The 26,163-nt window shown below is 44.5% G+C and overlaps 1 protein-coding gene across 1 annotated transcript in view; it reads right to left on the bottom strand.

The window, feature by feature from the left end:
• LOC120055332 (GREB1-like protein) overlaps positions 1–23,349 on the bottom strand; it is a 37,823-nt gene extending 14,474 nt beyond the window's left edge. Inside the window, 22 exon segments of the mRNA XM_039003206.1 lie at positions 1,146–1,307; positions 1,656–1,795; positions 3,515–3,578; positions 3,581–3,675; positions 3,815–3,917; positions 4,257–4,852; positions 5,034–5,272; positions 5,535–5,668; positions 11,390–11,582; positions 11,886–12,066; positions 12,262–12,459; positions 12,640–12,774; positions 13,240–13,368; positions 13,910–14,209; positions 17,612–17,797; positions 17,879–18,016; positions 18,660–18,785; positions 19,018–19,158; positions 19,483–19,695; positions 20,500–20,676; positions 21,016–21,195; positions 23,193–23,349. Of these exon segments, the coding sequence (XP_038859134.1) occupies positions 1,146–1,307; positions 1,656–1,795; positions 3,515–3,578; positions 3,581–3,675; positions 3,815–3,917; positions 4,257–4,852; positions 5,034–5,272; positions 5,535–5,668; positions 11,390–11,582; positions 11,886–12,066; positions 12,262–12,459; positions 12,640–12,774; positions 13,240–13,368; positions 13,910–14,209; positions 17,612–17,797; positions 17,879–18,016; positions 18,660–18,785; positions 19,018–19,158; positions 19,483–19,695; positions 20,500–20,676; positions 21,016–21,195; positions 23,193–23,349 (3,987 nt within the window).
• Positions 23,350–26,163: the final 2,814 nt, after the last annotated feature.

The raw sequence follows: 26,163 nt of genomic DNA, 5'->3' as shown, positions 1-26,163 counted from the left end.
TCCCCATACTGTATTTATTTATTTATCTTGCTCCTTTGCACCCCAGTATCTCTACTTGCACATTCATCTTCTGCACATCTATAACTCCAGTGTTTAATTGGTATATTGTTAGTGTTCGTTTCCTCGTTTCCTTATCAATTAGTTACTCATTGGTGAAATTAGCATTATGACAATATCTTTAATTAAATAATTTAAAAACCTTTATTAATGCAATTGCAGACAGAAGTTGACAAACAGGAACATAGCATGAATGTTGCTGAGTAAGTTCTGCATCCAACAAAAGGTCTCCAGGGATTTTATTAAAACCTAAGTCGCGCCCTGGTGATGTCACTGCCTACGTCATCATACTCTACTCCTGGGACCAAAACCATGCCTATAAAGCTGTATAAACAGGGCATTTGTTAGCTAAACACTTAGCAGTAAATGTCCCCTTCCCCCAAAGTTGATTTATTGTGGAATGTTTACCTGGTCTTATCTCCTTCACTCCCCTGCAGAGTTCTTTCTAAGTCACACATTTCTAAGAAGGGCCTCTTTATAATGAGGCAGAAAAAGAGAGAGAGAAAACAAAATACAAATGTAGAACAATACTAAACTTCTACAATTAATATATATATTGTTAATCAGTAGTCTAAAACCCTATAAATGTAAGGAAGGAGGGGTCTTTTAACCCCTCCCCTTCTATTAATAAAACATAAGCATAATACATTTTTTCTAATACATCAAACACTTTGGTACAACCCTTTTCATGACCTCTAGGTGAACCCGACAATATTGTAATTACTTTGCCACCATGGCCTATTTATTGCCTTACCTCCCGTATCTTACCTCATTTGCACACACTGTATATAGACTTTTTCTACTACATTATTGACTATATGTTTGTGTATTCCATGTGTAACTCTGTGTTGTTGTAGGTGTCGAACTGCTTTGTTTTATCTTGGCCAGGTCACAGTTGTAAATGATAACTTGTTCTCAACTAGCCTACCTGGTTAAATAAAGGTGAAATAAAAAAATATACATAAAAAATGCACTACTGATTACAGAAGCTGAAGGGAGAACATTCCTTGCCACTATTCATACTCATCTTGGGAACAACATTCTTAGAACTCGAGGGCAGACTCAAGATTGTCCATATCACCCTTTACCTGCGCAGAGACGAGGGGCAGCCTCATGCTCTCCAGGTGCCTGCCGTGCTGGCTGAAGACAAAGTGCTGCTCCTTGGCCTTGGGGATGATGAAGTGGAGCTGCACCTCCTCTCCCAGCATGGATGAGCAGAATGTGAAGGCGTGGAAGGTACACTCCGACAGCTGAACAAAAACACACATCGTTACACACCCTGTACACTCAGAGCTCCACCACCCAACACACCGCCCAGCACACCACCCAGCACAAAAGGCTGCTATGCTCAGCACAACAGTCCTTCTTCAAGTTGGGTGGTGTTTTTCTAGAGGTTTAGAAAAGTAGAAGAAGGGTGGGGCTGTTGAGAACACACAACACAGCAATAGTTGACACAGGTGTTCTGTTAGTTAAGCCAATAAATCAAGTTCTCCCATGAGACAAACAATCTCTTCACAATGACAAACTACTTTTCCCCTTCCAGAACCATCTTTAGATCTAAATATATAGATGGCTTTGTTCCCTCCCTATGTACTGACCTGTGTGGCAGGGCTTCCTTCACAATAATGGTGACACTGCTCACAATGGTGAAATGCATTGTGGGCCGCGAACATACTCAGCCGAATCGACACAGTCTCCCTCTTTACAGGCATTTGGCTCTCTCCTTCCAGTTTAGGATCTGCATGGACAAATATTACAGTTACATCCACATACTATGGGACAAAGCAGTTTAACTTAGGGCTGCAATCCCGTTAACGGGATCGATATGACAACAGCCAGTGAAAGTGCAGGGCACCAAATTCAAACAACAGAAATCTCATAATTAAAATTCCTCAAACATACAACTATCTTATACCATTTTAAAGGTAATCTTGTTGTTAATCCCACCACAGTGTCCGATTTCAAAAAGGCTTTACAGCGAAAGCACCACAAACTATTATGTTAGGTCACCACCAAATCACAGAAAAACACAGCCATTTTCCCAACCAAAGACAGGAGTCACAAAAAGCAGAAATAGAGATAAAATGAATCACTAACCTTTGATGATCTTCATCAGATGACACTCATAGGACTTCATGTTACACAATACATGTATGTTTTGTTCGGTAAAGTTTATATAAAAAAATCTCAGTATACATTGGCGCGTTATGTTCAGTAGTTCCAAAAACATCCGGTGATTTTGCAGAGAGCCACATCAATTTCCAGAAATACTCATAATAAACGTTGATCAAAGATCAAGTGTTATACATGGAATTTTAGATCCACTTCTCCTTAATGCAACCGCTGTGTCAGATTTCAAAAAAGCTTTACGGAAAAAGCAAAAACCATGCAATAATCTAAGGTCGGCGCTCAGAGCCCAATCAAGCCATACAGGTACCCGCCATATTGTGCAGTCAACAGAAGTCAGAAATAACATTATAAATATTCACTTACCTTTGATGATCTTCATCAGAATGCACTCCCAGGAATCCCAGTTCCACAATAAATGTTTGATTTGTTCGGGTAATGTCCATCATTTATGTCCAAATAGCTACTTTTGTTAGCGCGTTTGGTAAACAAATCCAAAGTCACGAAGCGCGTTCACTAAAAGCAGACGAAATGTCAAAAAGTTCCCTAACAGTCAGTAGAAACATGTTAAACGATGTATTGAATCAATCTTTAGGATGTTTTTAACATAAATCTTCAATAATGTTCCAACCGGAGAATTCCTTTGTCTTCAGAAATGCAATAGAACAGAGCTCACTCTCACATGAACGCGCATGGTCAGCGCATGTTCAGCTCATGATAGACCTCACTCAATCCCCTCTCCTTCGGCCCCACTTCACAGTAGAAGCATCAGACAAGGTTCTAAAGACTGTTGACATCTAGTGGAAGCCGTAGGAAGTGCAAAATGACCCATATCCCACTTTGTATTTGATAGGCGATGAGTTGAAAACCTACAAACCTCAGATTTCCCACTTCCTGGTTGGATTTTTTCTTCGGTTTTTGCCTGCCATATGAGTTCTGTTATACTCACAGACATCATTCGAACAGTTTTAGAAACTTCAGAGTGTTTTCTATCCAAATAGACTAATACTATGCATATATTAGCAACTGGGACTGAGGAGCAGGCAGTTTACTCTGGGCACCTTTTCATCCAAGCTACTCAATACTGCCCCTGCAGCCATAATACGTTTTAAGATACACACAGATAACAAATCAATATACATAGCACACTTGAGGTAGAAGTTGCCCTTAAACTAAGATCAGATGATCTAAGATCAGATGTTAACCCCAAATATTAACTTAACCTATTAATGGGGTCCACTCATATCTGACCCTGAATCAGTGAATCAGGGCAGCTTCCTTCTACAATGACAGGGACATGGGCCGTGAATAAGAGTTTATTTCTGCTGACCTTTCAAGCCCTTTGGCATCTTGTCAGTGTAAACGGAACTGGCACTTCTGAACTTAGGGTCTGGTCTCTAGGGAAGAGGTCAAAGGGTAGTTTGCGGATCTCCTCGATGTCTGGCCACTGGGTCCTGGCTGGGGGTGTGGCCTCAGACATGTCTGTGATCGCTAGAAGAGGAGGAGAATGACACATCAACAAACATTTACATCAGCTTCAGTTCCTCGAGTCACACAGCATCAGAGAGAGAGAGAGAGAGACAAAAATAAAGACAGAGATAGATAAAACAGAAGATCCAGCTCTCCTTACTTTCCTCCAGCTCCTCTTCATCGTACACATCCACTTCCAGCAGTCTAATCAACATGCGGAACAGGATGCGTAGAAACTGCAGGTAGGCACCGGTCTTCCCCACCTATTACAGAGAACAGAGTAATTAAATGGACTTACCTATCTGGTTGATACAACTGACACTCTGACATTGCATGCAGCCATCAACACTCAATCTTAGGCATCCATTCTAATACCATAATTATACACAATTGCCTCTTAGGACTCCATACAACTAGGCCGATATTCTCTTGCACATGGTGGTAGAAGACTGATACTTATCTCTGTATCCGTATGGGAGGGATATGATGGGACAATCCATATCAGCATGCAGCTCTAGACTACGCCGGATGGCATGCACAGGAGAGGTGCTGTCATTGATATAGATATGAGGTGATAGATTAATATCTGTATGGTCTCTAACCTGCGGGGGTCCACTGAGCAGCAGGCGTCGTGCGTGTGGCACTGGGGGAGCCTCGTGGTCGGCATGGTGCTGCCCGGCTACGGTCCACTGTCTGTAGAAGAGGCTCTGCTCTGCCCCCTGGAGGTTAGGTCTGAAGAGGGGCCTCAGCAGGCTGCTCCAGCCCACATCAGCGTGAGGCAGCAGGGAGAAGGAGCTCAGCTGGCTCCCTGATTCTGGAGCCAGGAGGTTGTAGGCTGCGTGGGACAGGATGACAGTCCGCGGAGAGACTAGAGGGGACTTGCTGCCCCCGCCACACTGCGTGGACTGGCTGGGGCGTTGGGTAGAGGAGGAGGAGAGGGAGGAGGAAGAGGAGGAGGAGAGGGAGGAGGAAGAGGAGGAGCAGGAGGGAGGGGTGTTGGAGGGGCAGGGGGCGGTATTACCCAGGGAGTCACACTCCTGTTTGACCCGGCAGGGGGAGGATGAGGTCGTGCTCGGAACTGTCCTGTAGTCCATCATGATGCTGCCTGCCTTGCCTCCGGGGGGGCAGGAGGAGGTGGAGGGCTTCTGGGAGGAGTCAGGGATGTCAGAAGAGCTGACCCCGTTCTCTGCCAGAGAGCCTGAGGAAGGGAGAGGAATAGGATGGGGAGAGAGAAAGTTCAGACTCATAGAATAGTCTTTCAACTGTTTCGTAAACCCTTTCCAACTGTAACACCCTCACTACACAGTATCCTGAAACCTGAAAACAAGCGGCTCATCCCCATTTTCTAAACATGTTGAGTCTGTTGTCCAGGGACCTACCTGAGGCTTTAGTAGCAGTGCTGACATTGCTCTGGGACTTCTCCAGGTCAACGTGAAGGTCTGGGCCCTGGGGGCCGCTGGTTTTGTCTGTCTCTTGGTCCCTGGGGGCCATTGCCTTGCGGGGCTCCTGCACCATCCCCAGGGACACGTAGGAGCAGGCTAGACCTACCTCCTGCTCCAGGGCCATACGTGTCAGGTAGCTGGAGTCGATCAGACGCAAATCACAGTACTTCAGGGACCTTTAAGGGGAAAAAATAGGAAAGGTGAGGTGGGGGATTCAGCAGTTTTACCAAGTCAATCCAATAGACGGTAAACCTTTTTTACAGGATGGTGATGACCATTGGGACTAGTTATACAAATTGGGAAACACTTTGCATTACTAGCATTATTACAACATTACTATGGAGGTTTAAGAGCAACATCAAGTGCTACACAAATTTGTAATATGCTGTCATCATATCAATACTACTGTGGCAAATGTGATGTGTTTGAGTTGATCACCTTGGGAAGGTCTCTCCCAGAGGGTCTTTTCCAGTGAGGATGACGACGCAGGGAAGACCCTCCAGATCCTCAAAGGTTTGAGGGATCCAGTCCTCATTTTCACATCCCTGCCAGGCCTGCAGCAACAACACAATACACAATTAGAAATGTTTCGTGACCAAATTAAAACCAAGTTAGGTAACACTTTATTTGGATAGTTTGTAGAGCATCTATAGATGGACTATCACTAATATTTAAACTATCTACGAATCCTAACTCTAACTCTAGCCCTAACCTTTACCCTTATCCTAATCCTAAACTTAACTCTTACCCTAACCCTATCACTTACACTAACCCTTATTTGCGTTTTTTGTAACTTATTTTTTACTTATTTTGTACATAATGTTGCCACTACCGTCTCTTATGACCGAAAATAACTTCTGGAAATCAGGACTGTGATTACTCACCACAGACTGGCAGAATCTTTTTTTTCCTTTAACGAGTCTGATGAGCCCGACGCGAACGATATACTGCTTTCTCGGGAACAGGCCCAGATCCCCATGATTTGCGTGAAGAGGAGGCGGAGAAAAAGGGGCCAAAGGGCGGGTTGCCTTCTGAGAATTCGTAGGCGATCGAATAAACACCCACTACCTTCCATTCTGTTAGCAAACGTGCAATCGTTGGAGAATAAAATAGATGACCTACAGTTGAAGTCGGAAGTTTACATACACCTCAGCCAAATACATTTAAACTCAGTTTTTCACAATTCCTGACATTTAATCCTAGTAAAAAATTCCCCGTCTTAGGTTAGTTAGGATCACCAATTTATTTTAAGAATGTGAAATGTCAGAATAATAGCAGAGAGAATGATTTATTCAGCTTTTATTTATTTCATCACATTCCCAGTGGGTCAGAAGTTTACATACACTCAATTAGTATTTGGTAGCATTGCCTTTAAATTGTTTAACTTGGGTCAAACGTTTCGGGTAGCCTTCCACAAACTTCCCACAGTAAGTTGGGTGAATTTTGGCCCATTCATCCTGACAGAGCTGGTGTAACTGAGTCAGGTCTGTAGGCCTCCTTGCTCGCACACACCTTTTCAGTTCTGCCCACAAATTTTCTATAGGATTGAGGTCAGGGCTTTGTGATGGCCACTCCAATACCTTGACTGTGTTGTCCTTAAGCCATTTTGCCACAACTTTGGAAGTATGCTTGGGGTCATTGTCCATTTGGAAGACCCATTTGCGACCAAGCTTTAACCTCCTGACTGATGTCTTGAGATGTTGCTTCAATATATCCACATAATTTTCTTGCCTCATGATGCCATCTATTTTGTGAAGTGCACCAGTCCCTCCTGCAGCAAGGCACCCCCACAACATGATGCTGCCACCCCCGTGCTTCATGGTTGGAATGGTGTTCTTCGGCTTGCAAGCCTCCCCCTTTTTACGCCAAACATAACGATGGTCATTATGGCCAAACAGTTATATTTTTGTTTCATCAGACCAGAGGACATTTCTCCAAAAAGTATGTGTGCAGTTGCAAACCGTAACCTGGCTTTTTTATGGCGGTTTTGGAGCAGTGGCTTCTTCCTTGCTGAGCGGACTTTTAGATTATGTCGATATAGGACTTGTTTTACTGTGGATATAGATACTTTTGTACCTGTTCGCTCCAGCATCTTCACAAGGTCCTTTGCTGTTGTTCTGAGATTGATTTGCACTTTTTGCACCAAAGTACGTTCATCTCTAGGAGACAGAAAGCGTCTCCTTCCTGAGCGGTATGACGGCTGCGTGGTCCCATGGTGTTAATACTTGCGTACTATTGTTTGTACAGATGAACGTGGTACCTTCAGGCGTTTGGAAATTGCTCCCAAGGATGAACCAGAATTGTGGAGGTCCACAATTTTTTTTCTAAAGTCTTCACTGATTTTTATTTTCCCATTATGTCAAGCAAAGAGGCACTGAGTTTGAAGGTAGGCCTTGAAATACATCCACAGGTACACCTCCAATTGACTGAAATTATGTCAATTAGCCTATCAGAAGCTTCTAAAGCCATGACATAATTTTATGCTGTTTAAAGGCACAGTCAAAATAGTGTATGTAAACACAAACTGGAATTGTGATAGTGAATTATAAGTAAAATAATCTGTCTGTAAACAATTGTTCGAAAAATTACCTGTGTCATGCACAAAGTAGATGTCCTAACCGACTTGCCAAAACTATAGTTTGTAAACAAGAAATTTGTAGAGTTGTTGAAAAACTCGTTTTAATGACACCTACCTAAGTGTACGTAAACTTCCGACTTCAACTGTACGCGCAAGATTAAACTACCAACGAGACATTCAAAACTGTAATATCTTATGCTTCACGGAGTCGTGGCTGAACGACGACACTATCAACATACAGCTGGCTGGTTATATGCTGTACCGGCAGGATAGAACAGCGGCGTCTGGTAAGACAAGGGGTAGCGGACTATGTATTTTTGTAAATAACAGCTGGTGCACGATATCTAAGGAAGTCTCGAGCTATTGCTCGCCTGAGGAAGAGCATCTCATAATAAGCTGTAGACCACACTATCTACCTAGAGAGTTTATCTGTATTTTTCGTAGCTGTTTACATACCACCACAGTCAGAGGCTGGCACTAAGACAGCATTGAAAGAGCTGTATTCCACCATAAGCAAACAAGAAAACGCTCACCCAGAGCTGGCGCTCCTAGTAGCCGGGGACTTTAATGCAGGGAAACTTAAATCCGTTGTTAAAGCATGTTAAATGTGCAACCAGAGGAGAGAAAAAAAAACTCTGGACCACCTTTACTCCACACACAGAGACCCATACAAAGCTCTCCCTCGCCCTCCATTTGGCAAATCTGACCATAATGCTATCCTCCCGATTCCTGCTAACAAGCAAAAATTAAAGCAGGAAGCACCAATGACTAGATCAATAAAATAGTGGTCAGATGAAGCAGATGCTAAGCTACAGGACTTTTGTGCTATCACAGACTGGAATATGTTCCGGGATTCCTCCGATGGCATTGAGTTGTACACCACATCAGTCATTGGCTTCATCAATAAATGCATCAATGACTTTGTCCACACAGTGACCATATCAACCAGAAACCCCACCCAGAAGCCACTGAGCTAAAGGCTAGAGCTGCCGCTTTCAAGGAGCGGAACTCTAGTTCAGAAGCTTATAAGAAATCCCGCTATGCCATCCGACGAACCATCAAACAGGAAAAGCGTCAATACAGGACTAAGATCGAATCATACTACACCGGCTCTGACGCTTGTTGGATGTGGCAGGGCTTGCAAACCATTACAGACTACAAAGGGAAGCACAGCCGAGAACTGCCCAGTGACACGAGCCTAACAGACGAGCTAAATAACTTCTATGTGCATGAGAGCACTAGCTTTTCCGAAAGACCATGTGATCACGCTCTCCGCAACCAATGTGAGTAAGACCTTTAAACAGGTAAACATTCACAAGGCAGCAGGGCCAGACGGATTGCCAGGACGTGTACTGCGAGCATGCGCTGACCAACTGGCAAGTGTCTTCACTGACATTTTCAACCTCTCCCTGTCCGAGTCTGTAATACCAACATGTTTTATGCAGACCACCATAGTGCCTGTGCCCAAGAACACTAAGGTAATCTGCCTAAATTACATTACCAACCCGTAGCACTCACATCTGTAGCCATGAAGTGCTTTTAAAGGTTGGTCATGGCTCACATCAACACCATTATACCAGAAACCCTAGACCCACTCCAATTTGCATACCGCCCCAACAGATCCACAGATGATGCAATCTCTATTGCACTCCACACTGCCCTTTCTCACCTGGACTTATGTGAGAATGCTATTCATTGACTACAGCTCACCATAGTGCCCTCAAAGCTCATCAAAAAGCTAAGGACCCTTGGACTAAACACCTCCCTCTGCAACTGGATCCTGGACTTCCTGACGGGCCGCCCCCAGGTGGTAAGGGTAGGTAAACAACACATCCGCCACGCTGATCCTCAACACAGGGGCTCCTCAGGGGTGCATGTTCGGTCTTCTCCTGTACTCCCTGTTCACTCATGACTGCACGGCCAGGAACAACTCCAACACCATCATTAAGTTTGCTGATGAAACAACAGTGGTAGGCCTGATTACCGACAACGACGAGACAGCCTATAGGGAGGAGATCAGAGAACTGGCCGTGTGGTGCCAGGACAACAACCTCTCCCTCAACGTGATCAAGACAAAGGAGATTATTGTGGACTACAGGAAAAAGAGGACCGATCATGCCCCCATTCTCATCGACGGGGCTGCAGTGGGGCAGGTTGAGAGCTTCAAGTTCCTCGGTGCCTACATCACCAACAAACTAACATGGTCCAAGCACATTAAGAGGGCACGACAAAACCTAATCCCCCTCAGGAGACTGAAAAGATTTGGCATGGGCCCTCAGATCCTCAAAAGGTTCTACAGCTGCACCATCGAGAGCATCCTGACTGGTTGCATCACTGCTTGGTACAGCAACTGCTCTGCCTCCGACCGCAAGGCACTACAGAGGGTAGTGTGAGGCTGGGGCCAAGCTTCCTGCCATCCAGGACCTCTACACCAGGTGGTGTCAGAGGAAGGCCCTAAAAATGGTCAAAGACTCCAGCCACCCTAGTCAAAGACTGTTCTCTCTGCTACCGCTCGGCAAGTGGTACCTTAGCACCAAGTCTAGGTCCAAGAGGCTTCTAAACAGCTTCTACCCACAAGCCATAAGACTCCTGAACACCTAATCAAATGGCTACCCAGACTATTTGCATTGCACCCCCCTCTTTTACACCGCTGCTACTCTCTGTTGTTATCATCTATGCATAGTCACTTTAACAAATCTACCCACATGTACATATTACCTCAACTAACTGGTGATCCCGCACATTGACTCTGTACCAGTACCCCCCTGTTTATAGTCTCGCTATTGTTAATCTTTACTTGTTACTTTTATTTATTATTCTTATCTGTATTTTTTTTAAACTGCATTGTTGATTAGGGGCTCGTAAGTAAGCATTTCACTGTAAGGTCTACACCTGTTGTATTTTCTGTGAACTCTGTGGCATCACCATAGAGACCACCAGAAATCCGGACAACAGGCCCTCCGATTTGACACACTGAACTCTATCTGAGAAGTAGTTGGTGAACCAGGCGAGGCAGGCATTTGAGAAACCAAGGCTGCTGAGTCTGTCGATAAGAATGTGGTGATTAACAGAGTTGAAAGCCTTGGCCAGGTCGATGAAGACGACTGCACTGTACTCTCTTTTATCGATGGCGGATATGATATCGTTTAGGACCTTGAGCGTGGCTGAGGTGCACCCATGACCTGCTCGGAAACCAGATTGCATAGTGGAGAAGGTATGGTGGGATTCGAAATGTTCGGTGATCTGTTTGTTAACTAGGCTTTCAAAGACTTTAGAAAGGCGGGGCAGGATGAATATAGGTCTGTAACAGTTTGGGTCTAGAGTGTCTCCCCCTTTGTTTTTGTCGCACTGCTTTGCTTTATCTTGGCCATGTCGCAGTTGTAAATGAGAACTTGTTCTCAACTGGCCTACCTGGTTAAATAAAGGTGAAATAAAAATAAATAAATACAATTTGAAGAGGGGAGGGGGGTGACTGTGGCAGCTTTCCAATCTTGTTGTCTCAGTGGTGGAACAATTTTCTACCCCATTATTTATGCGGCTATTTAGAAGTTTTTACTTGCAATGACTGTGATATGTGTTTGTTTTCCTACCTTAGTTGAATGCACTGACTAAGTCGCTTTTGATAAAAGTGTCTGCTAAATGACTCAAATGTGAATGTAATTCCAAATAGGTACCACCAGATGATGTAGATGAACCACTGCGCAGGGCCACTCACCAGGCTGTCTGTGTTGGCTGGCCAGTGCACCTCGTTGTGAACGCTGATACGGGACTGTCTTGTCTGCAGGGCGAAGGGGAAGCAGCTGACCTGCAGCACCAGCAGGTTCAAGGCCTCCAGGACCTCCTGGCAGTTTACCACCCTGTCAGCTATACCCTGAAGCTCCCCGTGGCACACCAAGCCGGACCGGGCACTACACAGCGAGGGGAAACAAAAATGAAGTTACTTTGGCGTAAGTAGTTCTGTCCTCTTCTATATTTATGACCAAAAATACGCCTCTGCTCTTTTCTGTCTTGTTCTGACTTGGCTTGGGCTGTTCTGTTCTTATTCAGTACACTATGTAGACAGACCCTCTAGCCATAGCAAAGTTTTCATCACTACATCTGTCAGAACCAAAAGTATCAGCAGCACAACTTCAAGTTTACTCAAATGTGTGTGTGCATGTGTGTGTGTGTGTGTGTGTGTGTGTGTGTGTGTGTGTGTGTGTGTGTGTTACCTGGTCAGGTCCACGTGGGAGTTGTCGTGGATGAGCACGAAAAGGGTGTAGGGGTTCTGTTTGACTTTCCTCATGAAGGCCTCCATCTTGGCGTGGAAGTCTCCGTCTAGACGCACCACATACTGGTCTGACCTCTGGTGGGCTGAGGAAGCATCCTCTATACCCAGGTCCACTAGCACTCCTGTTGGAGACAGGCAGAAAGAGATTACTAAAAGTCCAACAATCATTACTAAGAAACCTCATAAAAGGCAGATATACTGTAATCCTGAGATGAGTCTCTTGTAGACGACCACCTAAAAATGTGATTTTTCAATCCATTGTTTTGCTAGTGCAGCCTTTAAATTCTAATTTGACCCTCTTCGCCCCTCATGAGTACCTGATTGTTGGATGCGATGAGCGGTCTGGTTCACCAGGATGTGAGACGGAGGAACCAGAACCAGGAAGTCCACCTTGCAGAAGCGGCCCAGGTCCAGACTCTGGCTGCCTGAGTCTGCTATGGAACACACCAGGGAGAGCAGGCTCCTGGCTACACTCAGCTGGGGAGAGTGGATCTGAAACATGTCACTCAGCAGCTCTGTTGGAGGAGGGGGGAGGAACATGCAGGTCAGCATACTGGAAACTTAGAGCTGAATATATACAGTAGATTATTATGATATCTATCCATCCATATTCTGATCCAGAAGCTTCATAGTGAGTCTCCAGCAGGAAGAGGAGGAGAAGACAGAGGAAGGGCCAGACAGAAGCCATGTCTCACCTGACTCGGAGGGAGGTACCATGGTGGCTGCCTCCTGGGACGGGATGTGGTTGGTGACATCGCTTTGGAATGGCTGGATGACCTGGCCCTTCAGTTGCCGCTGGATGTGTAGCAGCTGCTTGTCCAGGTTGTCCCCTGGAAACAACAACACAACAGGCCACCACCCGTCAGAGACAAAGACACTCACACACACAGCAGCTACATAAGCAAACCCTCCTCATCAAATATTGATGTGTCTGTCTGTGGCACAGTGTCCCGTTCCCATCCTGTGACTGCCAAACTGCCAGTCCAAGGTATTGCTAAACTAAGCAGTAGGGATGGGCCAGTGGGCATTAAGGAAGGTGAATATGCATCATTTGGAAAAGATACATAAACAGAATAATATGGGACCTAGATTGTGGTGTTCTGTTTTCATATTGACACTAAAATAAACATTGTCCTTGAAACACAGTTCATGTTTCTTTGATTAATTGATTGATTCATTAAATGGACTACCTACATAATTACTTTTCCTCCAACAAAAAAATGAGAAAATAGAGTAGAAATGATCTTTGAGTTTTTTCCATTGATGTCCTGTCCCATGGCACTTACTATGCTCACCTAGTGATGTGGTTTTGAAGTTAGACTCCAGGACACTGACTTTTCCTGTTATGAGCTCGTAGCTGATCTCCTTCAGGAACTCATTGGTGGTGAGCATTCCCTCAGCTAGTGCTCTCGCCTGGTACTTCCCTGTAAGACACATATAGACAAGTGTGAAACAGTCTTACTGTCCTTTGCGCCGTAAGACTGTTTCAGCCCACAGAACTAATGCCTAGGCAGCTCTGGGAGCTGACGCAAGGCTTCAGGTCTCAGGCAAGGTTCACCTACTAGAATTACTTCCTTTGGCAATTTTTTCTAGAGTGGATAGTCAAGGGGCCGGAACATAATTACAAATAATTTTAAGACTGCAAATTGCCCTCAAGAAGCCCAACAGATGTAATATGTAAAACATAACTATTTCAAACCTTGTTACATTTATATACGATCACATACATATATCTCTTTATTATGGAAACAGATTTGCAAAATTAAAATCACTTGGAGCTGATTTGCTGGTGTCTTTCATGTCCAACAAATATATAAAAATGTTATCTCAGAACTTGGGGGGGCCAAATCAAATCACCCGTTGGCCAAATTCGGACCGTGGACCACCATTGGGGAACACTGCTATAACTATACAGACACAACACATCTAGGTATTGTAGTGTAAAGACAGAATGAGAACACTCACCCAGGACGAGCACACATAACTCGTTGCCGCTCATCTTGGAGGCAAAAACAATAACCACGTAGGTGGGCAGGCACTGTTGGTGGGGCGGCCCACTGCAGAGTGAGCGCAGGGACTCGGAGATGCCCTCCCCCAGGGAGTTTTGAGTGACTAGGACCTGAACCCTGCCCCCAGAGACGCTGGCCTCCAGACGGGCTAGCCAGGGAAGCTGGGCCGGGGAGATGGAGGGACCTCCAGGACAAATCAACATGGCCTTCAGCACGATCTGCTCAAACACCTCCCTCAGAGGGATCTGCTCCGAACCTGGGGTGGGGGGAGGAGATATGAGGAAAGGAGAAGTGTAGAGAAGAGAAGTGAACAGAAGATAAAAAATAAATATATCAGTTTCCCATGTCTACTTGCTATTTGTTTTGCAGGGGATGGTGTTCTTATGCAGTGCTTAATTTGAGCTGGATCCTCTGTTACCTCTCTGTTTTGGACTGTTTTGTTCTGGAACCTATACCTCTCATGGCCTGAAAAATAATTTTCACTTTTAGCAATGGAAAAATTCTAATAAAAGTTGCCTCTTCATTAAATCCCCTGCCCCAATGTAATATGAAAAAAGTAGATATTCGAAGAGTTGATTCGGGTTGGGCCGGCTCATGGTTTGCGCAACATTGCAACCTATGTTTGAGACAAACGCGTCTAGAAGAAAAAAGAAACGCACACCTATGTAGGCGAGGTGCTGGCTAGCGGAGTAGAAAACTAGAAAATAAAGGAGAGCCGCACACTCTAGGAGCTCAGATGCAAAAATATTTAATTACCAACGTTTCGACAGGCAAGCTGTCTTCATCAGGGTACAAAAAGAGACAAACGCGTGGCCATGGCTGTGTGAGAAGAACGCCTGTATCGCTCACAAAATTAGAATGACATTCACTTTCTATGATCCCTCTCTCTGCTCTGATAGACATGAGCCTGCAACTCTCATCTCTCCACCGCAAAGGGTTCTGGAGCTGCAGCACCCCTGATGAATTGAAATAAATGAGCCAAAGTTATAGAATTACTGCTATCTGTTCAGAAATAAATGAAATTATTCAGAGTAGCCTACCAAGAAAAGGCCTATAATTTTGACACAGAGAATCAATAACTTCTTTAAAAAAAATACCTAGTTGTGGATTGTGTATATTCCAACAACAAGTCATAGCCTACAGATGGGAACGCGCGGCAAATCTGTGAATGAACAGCATAAAAAATAAACCTTTTTCCAATATTTCAAATATAATCGCAGGAAAACACAGGTTGGAATGCAAATGGTTCCTGCTGAAAAGACTCTAATCTGTCTGCTGTAGGCTAACAAAATATTTCATTTTACAAAGTAAAATAACAGAGATATGCTTTCAAGTGAAACTGGACTATAATTTCCTCCTCATATTGTAGCCTACAGTGTCTCCACACACCTAGGCTATTGATGGATTCAAGACAAGGTCATTTTTATCAGATTCTCAGTTTGTCAGTGTCAAAGTAGCCTGTCAATTTGATAACTTGTGCAGTATTAAAGATTCCAGTTATGTAAAAGTATGCAGAATTGCATGAAATGCATTTATAAAAGTCCACATTTCTTCCGGACCGTAGGCACTAAAAATGTTCCCCATGTGTGCAACTTCTGCTCTACGCCTCTACGCAAATGCGATGATATGCATGCAATGCTTTATTAGCCTATAAAGGTGATTTTCTTTTCTCATGCGTTCCGGTACCTCAGAGCTCCCTAGGTCACCCCCCTCTCACCCTCACTTTTTGTTCCGGCACCTCCTGATTTACAAATGATGCACTGGTCTTATGTTTGTATAATGTGAACAAAATGTTCATCTCAAGGTCATGCTAGCTTTTTGGAGCTGCCATTAAAGTGCATCAGTGACAGTAAGTGGAGCAGTGGCAGGGATTGAGCACTTTGAGTTACAATGGGGGAGGGGGATCCAACTACCTCATCGGTGTTACCCATAGAGGTACACTACATGACCAAAAGTATATGGACACCTGCTCGTCGAAAATGTAATTCCAAAATCATAGGCATTAAAATGGAGTTGGTCCCCCCTTTGCTGCTATAACAGCCTCCACTCTTCTGGGAAGGCTTTCCACTACATGTTGGAACATTGCTATGGGGACTTGCTTCCATTCAGCCACAAGAGCATTAGTGAGGTCGGGCACTGATGTTGGGCGATTAGGCCTTGCTCGCAGTCACCGTTCCAATTCATTCCAAAGTTGTTCAATGGGGTTGAGGTCAGGACTCTGTGCAGGTCAGTCAAGTTCTTCCACACCGATCTCGACAAACCATTTCTGTACAGACCTCGCTTTGTCCATGGGGACATTGTCATTCTGAAACAGGAAAGGGCCTTCTCCAAACTGTTGCCACAAAGTTGTTATCACAGAATCGTCCAGAATGTCATTGTATGCTGTAGCGTTAAGACTTCCCATCACTGGAACTAACAGGCCTAGCCCAAACCATGAAAAACAACCCCAGACCATTATTCCTCCTCCACCAAACTTTACATTTGGCACTATGCTTTCGGGCAGGTAGCATTCTCCTGGCATACGCCAAATCCAGATTCATCTGTGGGACTGCCAGATGGTGAAGTGTGATTCATCACTCCACTGCTCCTGAGTCCAATGGCGGCGAGCTTTACACGACTCCAGCAGACGCATGGTGATCTCCGGGTTTTGTGCGGCTGCCATGCAAACCCATTTGATGAAGCTCCCGATGAACAGTTCTTGTGCAGACGTTGCTTCCGGAGGCAGTTTGGAACTCAGTAGTGAGTGTTACAACCGAGGACAGACAATTTTTACACGCTACGAAGTGGCCTACCACTTCGCGGCTGGGCCATTGTTGCTCCTAGACATTTCCACTTCACAATAACAGCACTTACAGTTGACTGGGGCAACTCTAGCAGGGTAGAAATTTGATGAACTGACTTGTTGAAAGGTGGCATCCTATAACGGTGCCACGTTGAAAGTCACTGAACTCTTCAGTAAGGCCATTCTACTGCCAATGTTTTCCTATGGAGATTGCATGGCTGTGTGCTTGATGTTATACACTTGTCAGTAACGGATGTGGCTGAAATAGCCAAATCCACTAATTTGAAGGGGTGTCCATATACTTTTGTATATAAAGTTAGAAGACGGAACATTGTATCCGTCCCATTATTGCATCTGTGGGTGCACGGGCGGCGCCATTGAGACCATTACCATTTTGAAGTAGTACATTTTCTTCTTCTACTACTTCTATGAGTTGGTAAACAAACTGAAAGGGTGCACACTGCCCCCTGTAGTGTGTTGTTAGAACAGGTATGAAGCCAAGGTTGGCCATTTACTGCCACCTGCAGTTATGGAATATTTGCTCATGAGTATAATTAATTAGCTGATCCCTCCTGATGACCTGAATGGAATTATGTGATCGTTCCTTAACCAATAGGAAGACCCACCCAGTTGATTTCTTCAAAATGTTGAAAATCTTCAATGGTGCTGCCCATGCTAAGCCTGTCTTTTGGGCACTAGAGTCCTCTGTAATTCTCTATTGTGTTACCAAACTTAAAACAACCAGGCCTTGGCTGAGCTTAGCCTGTCAATCATTAGCCTCGATGTGTGATTCTAAATATTATATAAGCCTTGCATATCGAACAGGGTGTATACATGCATGTGCGTGCAAGTGTATGAGTGTTTTAAGACCTTTACCTAGCCTTGCAAGGTACTGCAGGGTGAGGAGGATTACGGTTTCCACACTGAGCAGTTGGCTACTGTTCAGTCCAAGACTGGACAAGGTCTTCTCAGTCAGCTGGTTGCCCTTATAGCAGCTCACTAGCAGGGGGCTCACCACAATGTCCCCGATGTTCCCGTAGAAGTATGGCAACGTACCGTGCCCTGCAAAACAAAACATCAGAGTCAATTCAATTCACTTACATTCAATTCAATTGCAGTCAGTCAAAGAATGGTGGTTTGTACCGATGAGGACGATGGGACGGACTCCTGAGGTGTTGAGCAGGTTGTTGGGGACAATGACAGTCTCTCCGGCAGTGACAGGTTGGGGCTGAAGGACCCCTGCTACAGGTGGCTGAGTAGTAGGCATGGCCAGTACAGAGCCTGATGGAAAAGACAGAGAGCTACATGTCAATACTGGGATTAGAATACAGCTAGACATCAGCTCAGCACCAACTCTCCTCCTTCAGAGATACCCTCCAGCAGACTTTCACTGAAAACCTTATCTAGCACAGCTAATTCTACTGAACTACTCACCAGGACCATGACGAGGTCAACCCACTCCAGGAGGAGAATCTACTGTAGATTTTTCAGATTGTTTCCATTATTTGAAGATAACCATGTCCAATGTTTGTAGGTGGAGTAGTCATACACATGGCTCTATACAGCCCTTTATCCTCTGGATATATACAGAATAAAACCAGGGAATATATGTCTCCTTTAAGTCATAGTGTCCTGGCTCTCCTAGCTTGGCAGACCTCTTTCAGTTTTAGCAATTCTCTGTTCATACTGTATCTGCACTAACCCGTCTGACCCGATCTCCATGGAGATGCTGAATGAATCACACTGACAACAGAGAATGTCTCAGAACTTGTGTCCTTCCTTCTCCCGAAAAGGGAGGTCAATGTACTAGTCAACATCACGCCCGCACACAGAGACAGAGACAGAGACAGAGAGAGAGAGAGGCTAAATTAATCTGTCCCTATGTAAATAAACAATAAAAATTATCAAAAGCTCTGTGCCAGACCTGGGGAGTAGACGATGGGTTGGATGGCGGGCACAGGGACGGCTGTAGGGGGGACTGGGACCAGGGGGATGGGGTGCAAACCACGGTGGCGCTTCTTGGGCGGGCCTGAGGTCATGGCAGACGAAACTGGACAGAAAACAACACAAGAGGAACATACGAATAGACTGCAGAATACCTACAATCTGGGTCCCCAGAACATTCACTGGGCTTCTACAATAGCAATCTATGAGTAAATGTACTATTTCAGAACATATAATCTACAAAGAGGAGCTAGTGCGGTTGAGTTACACTCAGTTGGGTTTAAAACAGCAACAAAGACAAGCCTCACAAAGGTTTGGGAGGAGAATATGGTGCTCACCAGGGCTGTCTCCTGGGTCTGAGGTTCTGTACCCCTGTCCTTGGGTTCCCAGAGACACCTGGGAGAGACTCAGTAAGGGGGGGCGGCCCTCTGCACCTAGTCCGCTAGTCGGACTGTTCACTCTCAGAACTGTGGGCACAGACAGACAGACAGACAGACAGACAGACAGACAGACAGACAGACAGACAGACAGACAGACAGACAGACAGACAGACAGACAGACAGACAGACAGACAGACACACAGACAGACAGACAGACAGACAGACAGACAGACACACAGAGACAGACACAGATACACCCACATACACACAGACACACCATACATTGTTATGATGCATTTCACCACAGTTCATTTTCAGATGATTCGATGCTAAATCATTTACTTTCGTAAGATAACGTTTTGACAGTTTTTTGAGAGATGCCATACGTGAAATGCACATTTATCTTCCTCTGTTATAGGAAACAAATGATACATGAGCCATCCGTCTGCCATCCGTCACCTTTCCAGCAGATGAGGGGTCCTTTGCACAGAGCATCCTGACAGTTCTTCACCAGGTAGTATTTTAAGTGCTTCTGCTTCTTGGGCTGCGTGGCCAGCTTCAGGTTGATGTGGTTGGAGAACTCAGTAAAGTACCGGAACCCCTTCTCTCCACAGCCAACACAGTTCCCTGAAAACCCTGCACACACCAAACACAGAGACAGAGAACACGAGTTGGGAACTGTAGGTATTTACAGAATAAGTGTCACGTTCCTGACCTGTTTTCTGTTGTTTTGTATGTGTTTAGTTGGTCAGGACGTGAGCTGGGTGGGAATTCTATGTTGTGTGTCTAGTTTGTCTGTTTCTATGTCAGCCTAGTGTGGGTTCTCAATCAGAGACAGATGGTAGTCGTTGTCTCTGATTGAGACTCATATATAGGAGGCTTGTTTTGTGTTGGGATTTTGTGGGTGTTTGTTACCTGTCTCTGTGTTTGTGTTCTGCACCAGATAGGTCTGTATCGGTTTTGCACATTTGTTATTTTGTAGGTTGTTTGTAGTGTTTCACTTGTGTTTGTATTAAACATGTTTAACACTAGCCGCGCTGCATTTTGGTCCTCTCCTTCACCCCTGGAAGAGAACCTTTACAATAAGTATGCATTATTTCAGATTATATGGATACATTATTGTCTTATGTCAAAATTGCTAAACCAAAACATTTTCAAAACAGCCCAAAATAAGCCATTCAATTCACTTACTTATTATTGCATTAAATGACAGCAAAGCACAGGTTAATCAAATGCTGAATGCAACAGGAATCAAAAGTAGTAGCAAGCTACATTACAGATGGTGGAAAAAACATATCACTTCAGATGACTCATCCAAGCTGAGTGGGTAAAATAGTACATTCATTTCAGAGGCCTAAAGTACATTCCATTTCTTGTAACTCTGACCTAGGCTGTGGACGATCTTCGTATTGTATCAAGTCAGAGGCATGGCAGACTGACCTAAAAGTGCATTTTTCCCATTCTCATCAGGCAGAAAGCGTCGATCCACAGCACACACCAGTATGTGCTCTGGGATGCTGGGGGACTTGGCACCGACTAACTCAAAGCCAGCTGGGACTTGGATTGGCTCTGTCAACATGGAGACCAGACGGAGGTCCCTACCGGCCTGACAGAAACCTGAGGAGAAGAGAGAGAACACCAGTCAACTCTGGAGTAAACATCCACAACAATAACCCCCCCCCCCCATTATTTAGGCAGGCCAGGGTGTCCCATTGAGACCAAAGACTCTTTTACAAGAAGCCCTGCATGACAAGGGCTCCCTGCATGTAATCTACATGTCTACATTACAGTGGAACATGCTAAGGTGAATATTGCTGCAAACGTGGTGTTCCTAGGGAGAGAATGAACAAGATGTGTTCTTCAGATATGCTTTTTAGCAGGGATTTGAATCCCAGGGCTTCGCAACTTCTGAGAAAGTCCCAGGGCGAAAGGAGTTTGAGATGGTTTGACACTTACCGTCCATGGTGCAGCAGCTGTCGGGCGAGGGACCATGTAGGTAGGGCGGCGGGGGGCTGCTGGTGTCAGAGTTGCCGTCCACCTCCATCTCCTGCAGACCGTTAGAGGCCTGGTCGATCAGCTGATCCTGACCTGGAGGCTTCCCGCACGGCAGGTACAGGTCCACCTTGGGCTTTATATCTGTGCCCATAACACAATGACCCCTTAAGACATAATGTCCCCATAACACAATGAAGACATAAGACATAATGACCCCATAACACAATGACCCCGTAAGACATAATGGCCCTGTAAGAAACAAGGACTCTGTAAGACATCATTTCCACCTATGACATAATGTCGCCATAATACACTACATCACACAACACATTAAATTATCTTGGAGTGAAGATGCCATACAAAAGCAAGGAGCTGGAGATTGGACACTCTGCAAGGTATTTTTCAAGAGAAGGACGAACCCATAACACATTACATGGCCACATTCAAGTCTACCTTTCTTCAAGAGAACTACACTGAAGAAAAATATAAACGCAACATGCAACAATTTCAAAGATTTTACCGAGTTACAGTTCAGTTGAAATACATTCATTAGCCCTAATCTATGGATTTCACATGACTGGGAATACAGATATGCATCTTCTGGTTTAAGACACCAGACATAGTAGAGGTGTGGTCAGAAAAGCGGTCAGTCTCTGGTGTGGCCACAATCTGCCTCATGCAGCGTGACACATCTTCACATAGAGTTGATCAAGCTGTTGGTTTTGGCCTGTGGAATGTTGTCCCCCTCTTCAATGGCTGTGCGAAGTTGCTGGATATTGGCGGGAACTGGAATACGCTGTCGTATACCTGTCGATCCAGAGCATTCCAAACATGCTCAATGGGTGACATGTTTGGTGAGTATGCAGACAATGGAAGACCTGGGACATTTTCAGGTTCCAGGAATTGTGTACAGATCCTTGCGACATGGGGCCATGAATTATCATGCTGAAATGTGGTGATGGCGGATGAATGGCATGACAATAGGCCTCAGGATCTCTTCACGGAAATTGCCATCGATAAAATGCAATTGTGTTCATTGTCCGTAGCTTATGCCTGCCCATACCATAACTCCTCCGTCACCATGTTCACAACGCTGACATACACGCTGTCTATCATCTGCTCGATACAGTTGAAAACAGGATTCATCCGTAAAGCGCACACTTCTCCAGCATGCCAGTGCCCATCGAAGGTGAGCATTTTCCCACTGAAGTCGGTTAGGATGCCGAACTGCAGCCTGGTCAAGACCCTGGTGAGGATGACAAGCACGCAGATGAGCTTCCCTAAGCCGGTTTCTGACAGTTTGTGTGGAAATTCTTCGGTTGTGCAAACCCACAGTTCCATCAGCTGTCCGGGTGGCTGGTCTCAGACGATGCCGCAGGTGAAGAAGCCGGATGTGGAGGTCCTGGGCTGGCGTGGTTACACGTGGTCTGCAGTTGTGAGGTTGGTTGGACGTACTGCCAAATTTTCTAAAACGACGTTAGAGGTGGCTTATGGTAGAGAAAAAACATTAAATTCTCAGGCAACAGCTCTGGTGGATATCCCTACAGTCAAAACAGCACATTCTAGAGTGTCATTTTATTGTTCCCAGCACAAGGTGCACTTGTGTAATGATCAGGTGGATGGATTATCTTGGCTCTTTAACAGCAATGTAAACTAATTTGTCCACAACATTTGAGAGAAATAAGCTTTTTGTGCATATGGAACATTTCTGGGATCTTTCATTTCAGCTCATGAAACATTGGATCAACACTACATATTACGTTTATATTTTTGTTAAGTATAAATTACTGAGATGACATGGACTTGCTGTATGGGTATAATTGAGTGACTCATTCTCAAGTGCCATTCAGCTGGTCAACATCAGCATAATTAAACATGATCAGAGATGGCAGTTTCAGTTTCAATGTGTTTCTGTTAACTATGATTCACTAAATGAAAGAGGCAGCTAGCTATAGCTAGTGTTTTGTTCTGTTTATATATCTAACAATCTAGATGAGGACAGAGACAGACAGACAGACAGACAGACAGACAGACAGACAGACAGACAGACAGACAGACAGACAGACAGACAGACAGACAGACAGACAGACAGACAGACAGACAGACAGACAGACAGACAGACAGACAGACAGACGTACCCTCCATGTTGCCAGGATAATGGACAGGCTCCAGGTATAGCTGAGTGAAGATGGGCTGTGGGTCTCCACTGCTGGAGCGTAGGGAGGCCTTGATAGAGTTGTGGAGGGCCTCTTCGAAGCGAGCAGATTTCAGCTGCCCTGCATATGAATTCCCCATTATCTGGAATGAGAAGAAGGGTATACCATGAACAAAGGCACAGCTATCCACTCCAGGCTCAGCTCCATCCACATCAATAAGTAAGAGAGTAGAATCAGAGGAGGCTGGTGGGAGGAGCTATAAGGGGACGGCTAATTGCTGGAATGGAATAAATGGAACGGTATCAAACACATCAAACACATGTGGCCTGGTGACCCTGATAGAGTGTAAAGAGAGGGGGTAAGCTTAGTGAAAATCCCTTGTTCAAATAAATGGAAACTATATGGAAACTATGTTTGACTTCGTTCCATTAATTACATTCCAGCCATTACAATAAGCCCATCTTCCTATAGCTCCTCCCACCAGCCTCCACGGGTAAAAATCCAATCTACATAGGATACTTGTCCATACAAATGCTAGGATGAACTTAGATGCATCTTCCTGTGTAAGACTAAGCATGCACACACATGATCTCTCTTTCGCTTTTTCCCCTCTGTCGTTATCTCTGTTTCATATTTTTTCTGTTTTTGTCTCTTTCTCTTTACCTCTCTTTCGATCTCTCCTTCTGTCACTATTTTTCTCTCCCTCTGTCTGTCTCTCTGCCTGCCCTGCCCTGGCTCTGTTCCCTGTTGCCCCTTCCCCTGGTCCACTCTTCGGACATCGGCCGAGGCCAGCTGTGTGGGCCTGGGGTTGGTGTTGGGTTTGGGCAGCAGGTAGCAGGTAGCAGCTAGACAGACAGGGAGGCACATGTGGCCTGGTGGCCCTGATAGAGTGTAAGGAGAGAGGGGGTAAGGTTAGTGAAAAGCCCTTGTTCAAATAAAACAGAGACCACTGCAGGGCCAGAGGTCTCAAGCAAGGAAAATTGCCAAGTACCCTGATATACCCTGATAAAGCCTATCCTACTAAATAACTCTCCTTTACCCTCATACTACCAACTGGGGTCATTTTGACGCCAGAAGAATATTTTAGATCATAGCCCAAGGTGGTTTATTCAATTCTTCACATTTGTCATGACTTTGTCAATCAACTTGTTCTTAACAAATAAAAACAATTGTTTAGTGATTCTGTATCATGTTGGACTGATGCAAATCCCAAAACACCTCATTTCCGCCTGTAGTGATTTGATAGAACGGACCTTTATTTGAATCTAGGTTTCTCTGGAGACATAATAACAAGTTATTCATACCACCAGGGGTGGAGGGGGACCTGTATCAATGATGTTGACCAGATAGACAGCTATTTCATGTACTTGCCTAAGATTGTCATTTTCTACACCATGCATCGTATAACTGTGTACAAAACCAAAATTACCTTATTTTGTGCACATGAAAATCAGCCAGTGGTACACAAAGTCTTCCACTGGTAGACATACTAGATATAACTGCAAAACAGAACTCAGATACACTCTGAATCTACACAGAGAGCTGTACTGGTGTGTATTCTCTGAAAAGTAGTTATTCTAGCCAAATCTCAAGAAATATTTAAATCCAGGTTTCTCTGAAGACATAATATGAAGTTACACATATCCTCAGAGGGTGGAGGGGGACATGTACCAGTGATTTTGACCAGATAGACAGATCACCTGGCGAGATGGAGCACCTTATGAACTCACCTATGGTTAGAACTGGGATTGAAGGTGTACAAAATGTAAATGACCTTACATATATGCTTAGTTGCAGTTAAAACAGCTCATAAAAGTCTGTCAGTCGTATGAATACTTGGTAGAACTGTGTTACAGAAACCAGATAACCTCTAAATGTACACATAGTGCTGTATTCTCCGAAAAAAAGCTATTCTACGGGAAATGTTATATAAATACCAGAATTCCTATAATATCCTCCAATATTCTATATGTGCAACTTGTTCAGGTATTTGGGTTGCTATAACATTTGGTTTGAAGTGCCTGAGGATTTGGGCATGCTTTTTGAAGCATCCTGCCATTGGCCCTACCTCCCATTGTTCCCCTAGCAGTGATGCTAATGCTGGCTGTGGGGTAAGTAACTAAAGAAAACTAAGCAATATTATTGGTCATTGTCTCTCAGGATCAATGGGTGAATTCCTTTTTTGTCAATAAAACGAAGTATATTTAAAATGTTGGTGTACCGGCCATTTAAAAGGCAGTTGTACCACATAAATAAGAAAACATAAAAATTGACTTCAAAATTCTAAAAACTAAATTATACTACAATCAAATAATGGTAAATCAGCTTTTAAGTACTAATGTGGATTGTACTTTAGAAAATAGCTGTACATTATTTAAGAGAACAATTCATATTTTTGTTCTACAGAATATGCAATTTAACAGTCAGTTTGCTAATAATACAGTCTGTTTTTGTTATTTTGTATTTCCGCTAACATTATTTACATGTCTAATGATGTTTTGAAAATAATTGCGTTGATATTTTTCTATGGTTGTTGCTTTTTTCATTAGTTTCAAAATGACCCCAGTTGGTAATCCATGTATGTAAAACATGTTGGTAGTATGAGGGTTAAATTAATTAAAAAAATTCTGGACCGAGCACTCTCATCGACGGGGCTGTAGTGGAGCAGGTTGACAGCTTCAAGTTCCTTGGTGTCCACATCACCAACAAACTAGAATAGTCCAAACACACTAAGACAGTCGTGAAGAGGGCACGACAAAACCTATTCCCCCTCAGGAGACTGAAAAGATTTGGCATGGGTCCTCAGATCCTCAAACAGTTCTACAGCTGCACCATCGAGAGCATCCTGACTGGTTGCATCACTGCCTGGTACAGCAATTACTCGGCCTCCGACCGCAAGGCACTACAGAGGGTAGTGCGTACGGCCCAGTACATCACTGGGGCTAAGCTGCCT

This window comes from Salvelinus namaycush, chromosome 11 (genome assembly GCF_016432855.1).
Source record: "Salvelinus namaycush isolate Seneca chromosome 11, SaNama_1.0, whole genome shotgun sequence".
In the NCBI taxonomy this organism is placed as follows: domain Eukaryota; kingdom Metazoa; phylum Chordata; class Actinopteri; order Salmoniformes; family Salmonidae; genus Salvelinus; species Salvelinus namaycush.
The sequence above is the reverse complement of the archived record's forward strand: the minus strand, read 5'-3'. Positions and strand labels throughout refer to the sequence as shown.